The 15,000-nt window shown below is 34.4% G+C and overlaps 1 protein-coding gene across 1 annotated transcript in view; it reads left to right on the top strand.

Moving 5' to 3' along the window:
- Galphaq (G protein alpha q subunit) overlaps positions 1 to 11,877 on the top strand; it is a 36,803-nt gene extending 24,926 nt beyond the window's left edge. Inside the window, exons 5-9 of the mRNA XM_086538860.1 lie at positions 1,755 to 1,884; positions 3,703 to 3,856; positions 4,703 to 4,810; positions 7,456 to 7,563; positions 8,764 to 11,877. Of these exons, the coding sequence (XP_086394986.1) occupies positions 1,755 to 1,884; positions 3,703 to 3,856; positions 4,703 to 4,810; positions 7,456 to 7,563; positions 8,764 to 8,846 (583 nt within the window). The 3' untranslated portion in view covers positions 8,847 to 11,877. The remainder of the gene's footprint in view (positions 1 to 1,754; positions 1,885 to 3,702; positions 3,857 to 4,702; positions 4,811 to 7,455; positions 7,564 to 8,763) is intronic.
- The last annotated feature ends 3,123 nt before the right edge of the window (positions 11,878 to 15,000 follow it).

Consider the following 15,000-nt stretch of genomic DNA (forward strand, 5'->3'; position numbering starts at 1 on the left):
TTTTTTTTCCTGGTTAGACCAAATAAAGATGAAAGTGTTTGTAAAGAGGCATTGAATCAACTTTATAAAACTTGTGGCACACGAAAAGGCATCAGCAAGGTTGCACCATATCTCACTGATGCTGCTCCCCATCACCATCCACCACTTGACACTATCAGAGGAACACCGACAAAGACAACTGTTTTTCCTTTGCAGTTATCTTGATGATTTGGAGCGTATCATATCATCGGACTTCTTACCGACCGAGCAGGATATTCTTAGGGCTCGAGTACCAACCACTGGAATCATTGAGTACCCCTTTGATCTGGACTCAATCATCTTTAGGTATCAGAAAATCTTGAATTCATTAGGCCCTCCCCTATCAGCCAGAGCAGAGTAGCTAGATCCCAGTGCATAGAGTTTATACCAGTGCCGTTAACCTAACATTGTGGAGGTAGAGTCCCTTTTGTACCCCTATGTCAGCATTGTAATGCTCTGCAAATTGTTGTATAACAGAGTTGCAATTACAACTACCACCCATGTCTCCCACAACCCAAGGACTCTCATAAAGTCTCTCATTGTTTATCAAGAGTGCGGTCCATAGTTGATTCCCTATCAACCGTTGGAATCTCTATTGTGTAGTCATATCAGTGGCTAATATCTGAGTCAAGATTTAGTGATAATTTAAATTTCCTGTTGTGCAAAACTTATCTTTCCTATGAGTGATTGTCCTGAAGAGGAAAAAAATAATTGCATATATTAACAAGGTTAATATCTTCTGATGCATTTTGGATCTGGATTGCAAGATCCACATGGTAAGGAGATTTCCCTTCCACAGATTGAGCTTTGTACATACATATTTATTTTCTTTTCCTTTTAACAAAGAAAACTATTTTTGCACAGTATGAGATTTAAATTTAAGCTATCACTAAAAGAGTAGCCAAATTATCTATTCTTTAATGCATCATGTAAAAAACAGACAAAGAAAAAAAATCCCCATGAATGTTAAACCACCAGACATGCAACCTTATGCTTCAAGGAAAGGCAAGAGGCACGTGAATTTACCTGTAGTCATTGTGCACCTGTTACTGCACAATACATGTGTCCTCACCCTTCATACTCTTTCACGTACTTTATGTGTTTGTTCCCAATATTATTTATATCTACCTAGTGTGACCGTATGCATCATCTTGTAGTTATCCTCTATACATACACATGAAATCTGAGGTCCTTGGGGGTATAGATAGTGCAGTAGTTTGGTTTCAAAACGCTTACATTGTGCAACTCGGTCCCATTATGTATATAAATATATATATTTATATATATAAATTTTATATGTGCTGTATTAATCTATAAATGTTCTTCATATTTTTTCTTTTCTTTTTTAGTTTTATGGAATTAAGGAGAGAGTGGAGAACAATATCTTCACATCAGACTTTTATCTTTTGTAATTTATGTTTTGTAATCCATTGTTATAAAGACTCTGTATATAATTTTCATATCCATATTATGTTATTACTGTTTGATTAATGCAAACTATGAATTTGATTCATGATTTAAGCTTTTCCTAAAGATCAGTCATTTTTAACTTGAAGTCATACAAAAGTCATCTAAAAAACTAGTGTTGATGAATTTAATCAGTCATGCCTGTTTTTGTTCTTTATTTTCCTTTTCTCATTTCCACTTTTTTCTGTCTTTTGAATGTGTATTTGACATGTGATTCTCTGTGATGTGCTTTACTTGGGGTGGAACTTAAACCATGCCTCCACCTGCAGAATGGTAGATGTCGGTGGTCAGCGATCTGAGCGACGGAAGTGGATTCACTGCTTCGAGAATGTCACCTCCATCATTTTCCTGGTTGCACTGTCTGAGTATGATCAGATCTTGTTTGAGTCTGACAATGAGGTGAGTTGTGAGCAGAAATATGCATTCTTGTGGAAGTGTGTTGTTGATAACATTTGATGTGGTGTATATGTATATATATATATATATATATGATTGTATATAGTTGTTTGTTGTTTTTGATATTGGAATCTCTATGATTTGCTGTCTCCTCTTGCTAGTCCATACTTAAGATTCATAAAGGTTAGAAGCTAAAGTAAAATGCTTTGATTGTTCAAAAAAGGTTTTCCGATATGATTTTGTATGGTGCAGTATCACCATACCACTTATTTAGTTTCTTGAAGAATATTGTCCTTTCAAAAAAGTGAAAAGGGAAATATCCTAAATTTCATGATATGTTTTATGTTGTTTGAATTTTTTCCTTTGCATAAGAGAAATATTTTGAAAGAAAAGAAGACTTTGCTTACTTGTATCTTAATAAAAAAGAAAGAAAAGAGGAAAAAAAGTATTAGAAATTAGATATGAATTCTGTTTAACATTGTTGTGTTAGGTAGTTATAGTGTCCATAGTGCAAATAGGGTTTTAGTGATGCAACTCTCCCAATGTTTCAGTGACATCTAAGTTAGCTGATTATTTTAGTGGCCAGGTCAGTGTTTGTATGGAAACCCGAAACCCTATAGGATCCACTCTTCTTCCTATATCTTGGCCTCCTTCATCTCCTGTTAGTCTTCTTTTCTCCTCCTCATACTCCTACTCTCCTCTTACTCCTTCCTCATCTTGCTCTGTCCTCCTCCTCCTCCTCCTCCTCCTCCTCCTCCTCCTCCTCCTCCTCCTCCTCCTCCTCCTCCTCCTCCTCCTCCTCCTCCTCCTCCTCCTCCTCCTCTCCTCCTCCTCCTCCTCCTCTCCTCCTCCTCCTCCTCCTCCTCCTCCTCCTCCTCCTCCTCCTCCCTCCTCCTCCTCCTCCTCCTCCTCCTCCTCCTCCTCCTCTTCCTCTCCTCCTCCTTCCTCCTCCCCTCCCCCTCCTCCTCCTCCTCCCCTCCCCTCCCCTCCCCTCCCCTCCCCTCCCCTCCTCCCCTCCCCTCCCCTCCCCTCCCCTCCCCTCCCCTCCATTTCCTCTTCCCTTTCCTCTTCCCTTTCCTCTTCCTCTTCTCCTCTTCCCTCCCTCCCATTTCTTGTCTTGTTAATGCTCTCTTGTAATGGGGAAGATTCCCCCCAAATTAATACATAATTATGGTAGATAAGTATCAGTTGCATCTCCTGAAACTAATTGTTCGTGGCACAGTGTTATCTTCTTTTCTAAAAAAAATCTTTCTTTTTGGTCTCCCTCTTTGACCTGAACTTAACCCTACTTGTGCATCAAGACTGAAACGTTTTGATCCACTTTCTTCCGCTAATCAGCAATGGATACATTCAGTCTTTTTTTAGTTTCAAATGAGGAGGCATCAGAATAGATTTATAATCTTGTTTTAGCCATTAGCTCAGGTAAATATGACAGTAGTTAAGTAAGGAAATACTGTTTTGGATATTGCCTGGTGTGTTGTTTGAAGTTTCTCTTGTCTCTTTTTTTTCATTAAGTAAAGGGAAGGTAGTCTTTAATGGGACACTTGGCTCAGATAATGCATTTACTAATAATTAGTTTGATGAAATAGCATTTGAGTTTAGTTGTCTATATTGTGTATTCATTCCTCATATTTCAGTCTCCTTTATTTCACTTTGGTTAAATTTCTTTTTTTGTGTGTGTCTTGTATCTGGGAGGATTCCCTGAATACAAATTATGTGAAATTTTGATATTGTTATCATTGCCACTACTGTCATCATCATCTATATAATTCTTATTTATTTTCCTGGCTGAAATTCACGTTTTCCTCTTTACCTTTACAGAACCGAATGGAAGAATCAAAGGCCCTGTTCAAGACCATTATCACATACCCCTGGTTCCAGCACTCGTCTGTTATTCTCTTCCTTAACAAGAAGGATCTGTTGGAGGAGAAGATCATGTACTCACATCTGGTGGATTATTTCCCAGAATATGATGGTAAGTTAGTGCTTAGGTTTTGAGGGTTATTCTTATTTGCAGAAGATCAGGAAACAAACAGCATGGGGATAGGCCAGGAAAGAGAATGTTTAGGCAGTATGAAAGAAATGCATTGGAATGGAGAGAAGGGGAAAATACTCTAGAAGATTAAATGAGCTACAAACAAGATATGGAAAGCATGAGGTTGTTGCAAGTGGCTTTGTATGCATTACTTAACTTTTAAGATTTGTCACGGGTTTAGCTCTGGGTATCCACTCCTCATGATATAATACTGAATTAAGATATTTTTGAGTCTGTCTATACACTGGAGGAAAATTTAAGTGGAAAATAGCTTTATGATTTTGTTACTTTTGCTGATTTTGATGGAAAAATATAAAATGTCAGCAGGATGATAATTTATGTTCATAAGTTTTGGCTGGATTTATAATGTTTACGCAGGGTGCTATAAAAGCAAATTTTAATTTAGACAGCCATAGTCATAATAGATATGATAAACAACCATGAATATCATGTTTGGTACTCTTACAAATGAATAATCATATTATATTATATTATTATACTTGTGTAAAAGTTATTAATATTTACTTGGTGCTCACCTTATTTTATATTTATGAAGGAGATATTCAGGCAAATTTATTTTAACATGGGGATCTTTACTAAGTTATCACATTAAGGACAAATCAAAACTTAAAAACACATTAAAAGCACATACAAACTATCCCAGGTATTTGGATTCAGGAATTCCTTTCAAGGCCAAAGTTTTCACAACAAGCCTTATGCCATCTTGCCATTAGATAACGTAAAGGTGCATTACCCTCGATGACACTTGTTTGTTATGACCTCCAGGACCAAAAGAGGACCATGTTGCAGCTCGTGAATTCGTTCTGAAGATGTACCTTGCCCAAAACCCAGATCCCGACCGAATGTGTTATTCTCACTTTACTTGTGCCACAGGTCGGTTTGGTCGTCACAGAACTAAGAGCTAGCTAAATGTATTACCAAATGTAGATGGACATGTCCGTCTGGCCAGTCAGCTTTTATCTTAACACCTTTTATAAAAGTATTTAGTGGTTCATGTAAAAGCTTGTACTCCTTATGAAAATGGGGAATTTTTTTCTGAGGCTTAGACTGAATTTTCTGATCCCTCTGAGTCCATATTTATGTATGTGGAACAAGCAGAGAAGTGCAGTTGTTGAGCAACCCATATAGCTGGATTTTAGTTATTTGGATTAGTTGATACGCTCTTTAACTCAAGTCAGAGATAGTAAGTATAGTCGTGTTTATGCATAAGTAGTTTGTCCTTTTAGCATTGTATGAAAAGTTGTACTTATGTAGTTTAAAGATATATAATGACAGCCACTTAGTTTGCAACACATGCTAGATGTATAAAATTTGAATGGATTATGATGGAGTGAAATAGAGGAGTGTAATTAATGCTTCTATCTAAAATATGATATCAGACGTGTCATTTACATGATACCTTGTGCAGAATCACTCTTTGAACCATCAGATGCAAATTGTAAAGGTAGATAGTACGTATGTTTATTTCAGTTCTTTTTTATTATTTTTAAATCATATGTGAGACAGTTTTGAATTTTAAAATATAGCTCCAGTGATTTGTCGATGAAGAGGATCTACAATTTATATTTTGTAAAATTTTATTCTGTTAACTCTATATATTTCAGGGATAACTTGAACATGTATGCCCAAACATTTGCACATACATGTACATGTGTGCCCACACACGTGCATGCTCGCACATGCACTTGCGCATGCACACACACACACACACACACACACACACACACACACACACACACACACACACACACACACACACACACACACACACACACACACACACACACACACACACACACACACACACACACACACACACACACACACACACACATTCACATATTACAAATTGCAAATTGCAAGTTGCAAATTTACATGCATGTATACCTACTTACAAACAAGCATACATATATACATATGTACATTTTCATTACGTGAGTTAATTGAAAATGTTAGATTCAATAGAAGCCAAAAGTGCAATGATATTATACTGTTTTTTTTTATGTCTTTATTTGTAGACATTGAGGAAAACAGATATATTGAATATGTGGTAAAATTGACTGAAGAGAAGAATCCTGTAATGAATTAAGTATTTATTTTGTGTTTGTTTCTTGAATTTTTTACTTTTATTGATATGCAATGATTTTTATTTACTTTCGAGACTGATGATATGGTATATTGATTATCTGCAATGTGTATGAGTAATTGATGGCCTCTTTACAGGTATGTTATCTGTGGTTTGATTAATCCAGCTTAGAGGTTCTCTTTTTTTACCCTTTTTTTTTATCACATTCAATGGGGTGAGTCAAGATTATTGATACTGAATGATGATCTGTCGAGGCAGAAGCGGAGGTGGTTCTTTAGGGGAGTTCAGACTGCGTAAAGTTGCCAGGCACTGCAAATGACAGCAGTTATTGTGGAATTAGATTTTATTTATTTATTTTACTCATCAAGTTGTTCTCTTCTGATTAATGGTTGATGTAGAGTTTGGGAGGAGAGAATATAAGGATACATATTCATTTATATATATATATATATATATATATATACATATATACACATGTATATATATGTATATATGTATATATATGTATATATACATATAATATATATATATGTATATATGTATATATATGTATATATACATATAATATATATATGATATATGATAATATATATATATATATTATTATATATGATAATATATATGATATATATATAATATATATATATATATATAATATATATATATATATATTATATATATATATATATATATTATATATATTATATATATATACATTATATATATATATAATATATATATATATATATATATATATGTATATATATATATATATATTATAATATATATATATTATATATATATATTATATATATATATATATATATATATATATATATATATGTGTGGGGTATGTGTATATGTATATGTGTAATATATATATATATATAATATGTATATATATGATATATATATATGTATATATATATTATATAATATATATATGTATATATATATATATGTATATATATATAATATATATATAATATATATATAATATGTATATAATATGTATATAATATATATATGATATATATATATAATATATATATAACATATATCTATAATATATCTATAATATATATATATATATATATATATTTATATACACACACACACAAACATATATATATACACATTTATATTGAAGCGTATGTTTGTATATTGGAATATCAATATCTATTATTAATGGGTACAAGCAGTTATAACAACAGAAATTGCATATAAATGAGATTTTTTATGAGGACATAGAATGATCTTAGTGTTGAAGAGAAGGAAAAGAGACAGTCATTCAACACATTTTTGTCCATTTTAAGCAAGAGAGATTCATGCAAAAGATACTGCATGAAAGTTTTTTTTTTTTGTTGTTTCCACATTCTTCAGATATTTATAGTGATGGTACTTGTGCTTCATCCTAAATGTTCTTTTCCAGGCCCACAGAGGGATGCCATTGCAGCCCGGGAGTTCATCCTACGTATGTTTGTAGAATTAAATCCTGATCCTGAGAAGATTATATATTCACATTTCACATGCGCGACAGGTAAACAGCACCTACTGTGGAAGTGAACATGCATGATGGCCCTTCTAGACTGAATGTTCAGGAAGGCTTGAGACGTGAAATGTTCCTCTCTGTTGTCCGGGGTGCCTATGCATGGTGGGGTACCTTTTATTGTGTGTGCAGTTGCCATGCATCCTAAGTGTCAGACTAAGGGCCTCTCGGTCTATCAATGGAAATCAGGGCACTGGTGTGTGGCTACCTCCTTTCTTTTTTTCCTTTTCAGCAAGCTTTTTGTCCTTTGATTTTTGTGTCTCTCTTGAATGAATGAATCATGAAAGGATGATGAAACGATTAATATGGTTGTTTTTATTTCTTTTGCATGCTGCATCTGGCTTCTTCCATCTGTGTATTGTCTGGATTCATCCTGCATGTCTGCATGACACATCTCTTCTTGCTTTTTGAACTTTCAAACAATACACATAACTTGATTCTTTAAATACATATTTACTCTCTAAAATAACTGAATAACCACAAAACACCAACACCCAACACTCTTGACCAAATTTCTGGAACCAAAACAGACACTGAGAACATCAAATTGGTGTTCTGCGCTGTAAAGGATACCATCATGCAGAATGCTCTTAAGGAGTACAACCTCGCCTAATGTTCCTCCTCTTACTTCTCTTGTGTTCCGTCTGTTCATCTACACTTGCAAGGTGATTTTGTGGGATGCCAGTTGTATACTGTACACTTGGAACTGTAGATATCATCCCTAGTTTTACTATGATTAGTTGTAGTGTTGCTCACCAGAAACGTTCTAGATGCATGAACTTACAACAAAGTAACAGATCGAGTATATTTGTGTCTTTCTACCTGTATTTGTATATGTATGGTTTTGTGTTAGTTGAGGTATGATGTGAATGTTGATTTCAGTGTTGAAGTTATATAGTTTTGTATAACCTTCTTGAGTATATATTTTGTGTCTGATTTGGACCTGAGTCTATGTTGTTTCTTGCATTTAGAAAAGTAATTTTGGATTCCTATTTTCCTTGATGTAATTGGTTGTAGAGTTTTTATAGATGTTTCTTATTAGAACTTTGCTTTAGATCATTAATAATTTGAAGTAAAGTAAATTATCTTGCTATAGTTTGTAGCTTGGTAAGAGATGTTCATGATTAGTGTGAAAATATCAAATTACAATTTTCCATGAATTAATATTGTGTTTTATTGTTTTTTTTACAGACACTGAGAACATAAGGTTCGTCTTCGCTGCCGTCAAAGACACAATCCTGCAGCTAAATCTAAAGGAATACAATCTGGTGTAACGTAGAGCTGTGCCCAACTCTGGCCGAAAGTGTACCCAAGGTGAAGTGACAGCATACCCCCCTACTCTTGTGAGGGGCTGTCGGTTGAGGCCTCACTTCATCACCCTAACATGGACACTAAACTATGAAGGCAGTCATATTTTGCATTTTTAAAACCCATATTCAGTGTCCCAAAGAAATAAAGGCTCTATGCTTTATTTTTCTTTCTTTTTTCTTTTTCTTTTTTTTTTCCTCAATTTCCAAAGATTTGTGTGAGCCTTCAGTTCCCTTCCAAGTCAAGCCATCCTGTTTGGGACAGCTTCAGCTATTTGCAGACAGCCTAAATTGAGGATGTTTTGATGCCAAAGGGCCTTGACACCTTCAATTATGTAGTTCCAATTTATGTAATGTACGCCATTTCCAAGTCCTCAGTTGCGTACAATGTCTGTTAACCCAAAGTCTCACACCCGGAAGGGGCGGATTAACTAGTCCAAAGCCATGACTGGTTCCATTTTTGACTGTTGCCATGTTGCCAAAAGGACCGCCCCTACCCATGTCCCGTGCTCATTACCAACGCTGCCAACGAGCTTAGTGCTCTCTGGTCGTAATGGTGCTCCCTAAGCCCTGATTCACGCGTGTGGATGTGTGTGTGTCGCTTAAGCCACACTCAGCCGCTGCTACATGTGCGTAACTTGGAGCTAATGTTAGTGTGTACACTGATAAACATCATGGGCTGACACACTCCACATCTAACGAAGTATTGCTCCAGCCTCGTTTTCTTGCCTTTGCGGGAAAGTTTGCTTGCCTTGCAGGTGATTGTTAGGATGTTTTGTGTTGGTGGCTTTTGTATATTACACATATATAAACATTATGTGGTCTAACGTTTCATCTTTAGTGTGTGATAATATGTAGTTGATCATGAGAGGAGCTATCCATAATGTATAGGCCTGCAAAGTTTCCTGGGGGTTAAGGAAGAAAGAAGTGCTTGCTACTGAGACTTTTATGCACCTCCAAAGTAATGCATCTGGACCACAAGTAAGTAGAGCACAGAAAACTACTTGAAGATGCAACAGCCAAATGCAGTGAGTCTTATGGCGTCCAGAGTGTGAGAAAAGAGAAAGAGTCAACAGAACAACAGAGAAGGAACAACAGAAGAAGAAGCAGTTTTGAATTCTGATTTCTGAGAGTGATACTTAGAAATGTTAAGCATTGAGTACTTTGCTGCCACTTACCTTAGGTTGGTACAAATCTGAATAAATCAGGTACCAAGTATGAGTAGCTGCTGTAAGATTTGGAAATGTATCTACCTATGAGGGCATCAGTGCTTGTGATATATTGGTGGTAGCGAGTATGGCTTTAAAATGTCTCCTTAGATAGCCAGATCTCTTCTGCCTGGTGAAAGGCAAAGCCAGGTACCAACACTACCTACCAAGTGACACAGAAGCTTATTGGTGAGGTGCTACAGACTGTAGGCTCTTAATATCTACTCTTGCGTCAAAAAGTGCAATTCAAAGATAGCTGACTCGGAGCTGAGACTTAAGACTCTTGTGGCTTATGCGAAAGTGAGCCTAGAATGGTATTTTTGAGTATCACTAGCCATTTACTGATAATCATGCTTGTATGTGACGTGTGTTCAATGCAACCTGGGCACAAGGGTGTGCCTGCAAACGTGTCCAGCACTGTCCCCGATGATAGGATGTTGATTTATGATAATGAGTGTGATAATGGTGATGATTGTTGAATGATGATGATTGTAGACGGAAGCACTAGTCAGTATGGGCGCGGGTAAACACAATTGCCCACTGCTCATGTTACTTGTATATATGTGTCTGTAATAATAACTATTAGGTGTATGGGTGCGGGGTAACCTGGTGAACCCCCATGGATTGCCAATAGAGAAGGTAGCGAATGAACGGATGCTGAGAGTAAATGAACAGACCACGGACAAAGACGTTCCAAAAGCTTGGCGCACCCTAGCGAAAGGGCTGTGTGCTAATTCTAGTCTCTGGTGCCATCAGGTGTTTCTTACTAGACAAGCCCATTCAGTTTTGGGCTGGTCTGAACCTGGCCATTCTGGCAGACAAACTCGGATCAGCTGGTGAGGGAGAAAAAACCCGTAGTTGACAGCTGAGCAGAGCGGGCAAAGTGGCTCATGATGAAAGCTTTGCCTGCAGCGTAGACTTAGCTCAATCCCCAGCCATGTGAGGTACGCATGGCACGTGTGCTTCTGCTTGCAGGTTCTGCCATGTTTGTTGGGCTGCTTGTATAATTAGTAGAGAGACTAATGGAATTACACACAGCCCTGGAAATGAGCCTTGACCTTCCAATCGTTTGTACACTTGTTGTTATATTCTTAACTTCAGGTTGCATTTTGTCTATTGTTTGTAGTATGTACAGACCAAGTAAGGTATTATTTTTATTCATTATCTTTACTTTTATGGAAAGAATGTGTTGACAAGTAATTACCAATCATGTGTATTCAAAAAGACTTGTACTAAGGTTAAAAAATTGAAAACCCCATATGTACCAAAGTATAACTTGATTTTATTTTTGAAGTGGCCGACATGTAGCATGCAGTAGTAGTGGGCGGAGGAGGCGTCCACATAGCCACCCTGCTGCCCTGCCCCGGTATTTAGCACTGCCTACTGCTCCACCCACCCTGGGTCCTCCCCCGGCCCTGGGGGGCATGGAAGCTTTGGCACCGGGGCAGGTGTGGCTTGGGGGGGCCAAGGCCCCAGTCTCCCCCCTGCAGGACCCTGGCCCCTCCCTGGCATGTTGTCGCAAGATGTAACCACCAGAGATGAACTAAACCTTTCTAATGGCTGCACCTTGCCCTGCCTCCTTCCTGGTGCCTAGCCAGTCACAACAGCGGTGTTTGGCTAGGTACTAGCGTGTGGGCAGCAAAAGGTCAACAATACACCTGCTGCCCACACTTCCACCCATCCTCTGCAGTGCTTCAACCACACCAACTCGGTCCACTACTGTACTATTCATTAAGCTTCAGACCGAAAGAATAAAGAGGGATTTGTGTTTTAAGAATAAATATTTATTGAAACAATTATCTTTTTAATTTTCCTTCCATATTTGAAAAAGGTAACATTTGCCATTATACAGTGCATGTTTAGAAAATTCTATCTATCTATCTATCTATCTATCTATCTATCTATCTATCTATCTATCTATCTATCTATCTATCTATCTATCTATCTATCTATCTATCTATCTATCTATCTATCTATCTATCTATCTATCTATCTATCTATCTATCTATCTATCTATCTATCTATCTATCTATCTATCTATCTATCTATCTATCTATCTATCTATCTATCTATCTATCTATCTATCTATCTATCTATCTATCTATCTATCTATCTATCTATCTATCTATCTATCTATCTATCTATCTATCTATCTATCTATCTATCTATCTATCTATCTATCTATCTATCTATCTATCTATCTATCTATCTATCTATCTATCTATCTATCTATCTATCTATCTATCTATCTATCTATCTATCTATCTATCTATCTATCTATCTATCTATCTATCTATCTATCTATCTATCTATCTATCTATCTATCTATCTATCTATCTATCTATCTATCTATCTATCTATCTATCTATCTATCTATCTATCTATCTATCTATCTATCTATCTATCTATCTATCTATCTATCTATCTATCTATCTATCTATCTATCTATCTATCTATCTATCTATCTATCTATCTATCTATCTATCTATCTATCTATCTATCTATCTATCTATCTATCTATCTATCTATCTATCTATCTATCTATCTATCTATCTATCTATCTATCTATCTATCTATCTATCTATCTATCTATCTATCTATCTATCTATCTATCTATCTATCTATCTATCTATCTATCTATCTATCTATCTATCTATCTATCTATCTATCTATCTATCTATCTATCTATCTATCTATCTATCTATCTATCTATCTATCTATCTATCTATCTATCTATCTATCTATCTATCTATCTATCTATCTATCTATCTATCTATCTATCTATCTATCTATCTATCTATCTATCTATCTATCTATCTATCTATCTATCTATCTATCTATCTATCTATCTATCTATCTATCTATCTATCTATCTATCTATCTATCTATCTATCTATCTATCTATCTATCTATCTATCTATCTATCTATCTATCTATCTATCTATCTATCTATCTATCTATCTATCTATCTATCTATCTATCTATCTATCTATCTATCTATCTATCTATCTATCTATCTATCTATCTATCTATCTATCTATCTATCTATCTATCTATCTATCTATCTATCTATCTATCTATCTATCTATCTATCTATCTATCTATCTATCTATCTATCTATCTATCTATCTATCTATCTATCTATCTATCTATCTATCTATCTATCTATCTATCTATCTATCTATCTATCTATCTATCTATCTATCTATCTATCTATCTATCTATCTATCTATCTATCTATCTATCTATCTATCTATCTATCTATCTATCTATCTATCTATCTATCTATCTATCTATCTATCTATCTATCTATCTATCTATCTATCTATCTATCTATCTATCTATCTATCTATCTATCTATCTATCTATCTATCTATCTATCTATCTATCTATCTATCTATCTATCTATCTATCTATCTATCTATCTATCTATCTATCTATCTATCTATCTATCTATCTATCTATCTATCTATCTATCTATCTATCTATCTATCTATCTATCTATCTATCTATCTATCTATCTATCTATCTATCTATCTATCTATCTATCTATCTATCTATCTATCTATCTATCTATCTATCTATCTATCTATCTATCTATCTATCTATCTATCTATCTATCTATCTATCTATCTATCTATCTATCTATCTATCTATCTATCTATCTATCTATCTATCTATCTATCTATCTATCTATCTATCTATCTATCTATCTATCTATCTATCTATCTATCTATCTATCTATCTATCTATCTATCTATCTATCTATCTATCTATCTATCTATCTATCTATCTATCTATCTATCTATCTATCTATCTATCTATCTATCTATCTATCTATCTATCTATCTATCTATCTATCTATCTATCTATCTATCTATCTATCTATCTATCTATCTATCTATCTATCTATCTATCTATCTATCTATCTATCTATCTATCTATCTATCTATCTATCTATCTATCTATCTATCTATCTATCTATCTATCTATCTATCTATCTATCTATCTATCTATCTATCTATCTATCTATCTATCTATCTATCTATCTATCTATCTATCTATCTATCTATCTATCTATCTATCTATCTATCTATCTATCTATCTATCTATCTATCTATCTATCTATCTATCTATCTATCTATCTATCTATCTATCTATCTATCTATCTATCTATCTATCTATCTATCTATCTATCTATCTATCTATCTATCTATCTATCTATCTATCTATCTATCTATCTATCTATCTATCTATCTATCTATCTATCTATCTATCTATCTATCTATCTATCTATCTATCTATCTATCTATCTATCTATCTATCTATCTATCTATCTATCTATCTATCTATCTATCTATCTATCTATCTATCTATCTATCTATCTATCTATCTATCTATCTATCTATCTATCTATCTATCTATCTATCTATCTATCTATCTATCTATCTATCTATCTATCTATCTATCTATCTATCTATCTATCTATCTATCTATCTATCTATCTATCTATCTATCTATCTATCTATCTATCTATCTATCTATCTATCTATCTATCTATCTATCTATCTATCTATCTATCTATCTATCTATCTATCTATCTATCTATCTATCTATCTATCTATCTATCTATCTATCTATCTATCTATCTATCTATCTATCTATCTATCTATCTATCTATCTATCTATCTATCTATCTATCTATCTATCTATCTATCTATCTATCTATCTATCTATCTATCTATCTATCTATCTATCTATCTATCTATCTATCTATCTATCTATCTATCTATCTATCTATCTATCTATCTATCTATCTATCTATCTATCTATCTATCTATCTATCTATCTATCTATCTATCTATCTATCTATCTATCTATCTATCTATCTATCTATCTATCTATCTATCTAT

Source organism: Penaeus japonicus, unplaced genomic scaffold, assembly GCF_977035675.1.
Source record: "Penaeus japonicus unplaced genomic scaffold, GWHDUDI00000001_assembly GWHDUDI00000008, whole genome shotgun sequence".
Classification (NCBI taxonomy): Eukaryota; Metazoa; Arthropoda; class Malacostraca; order Decapoda; family Penaeidae; genus Penaeus; species Penaeus japonicus.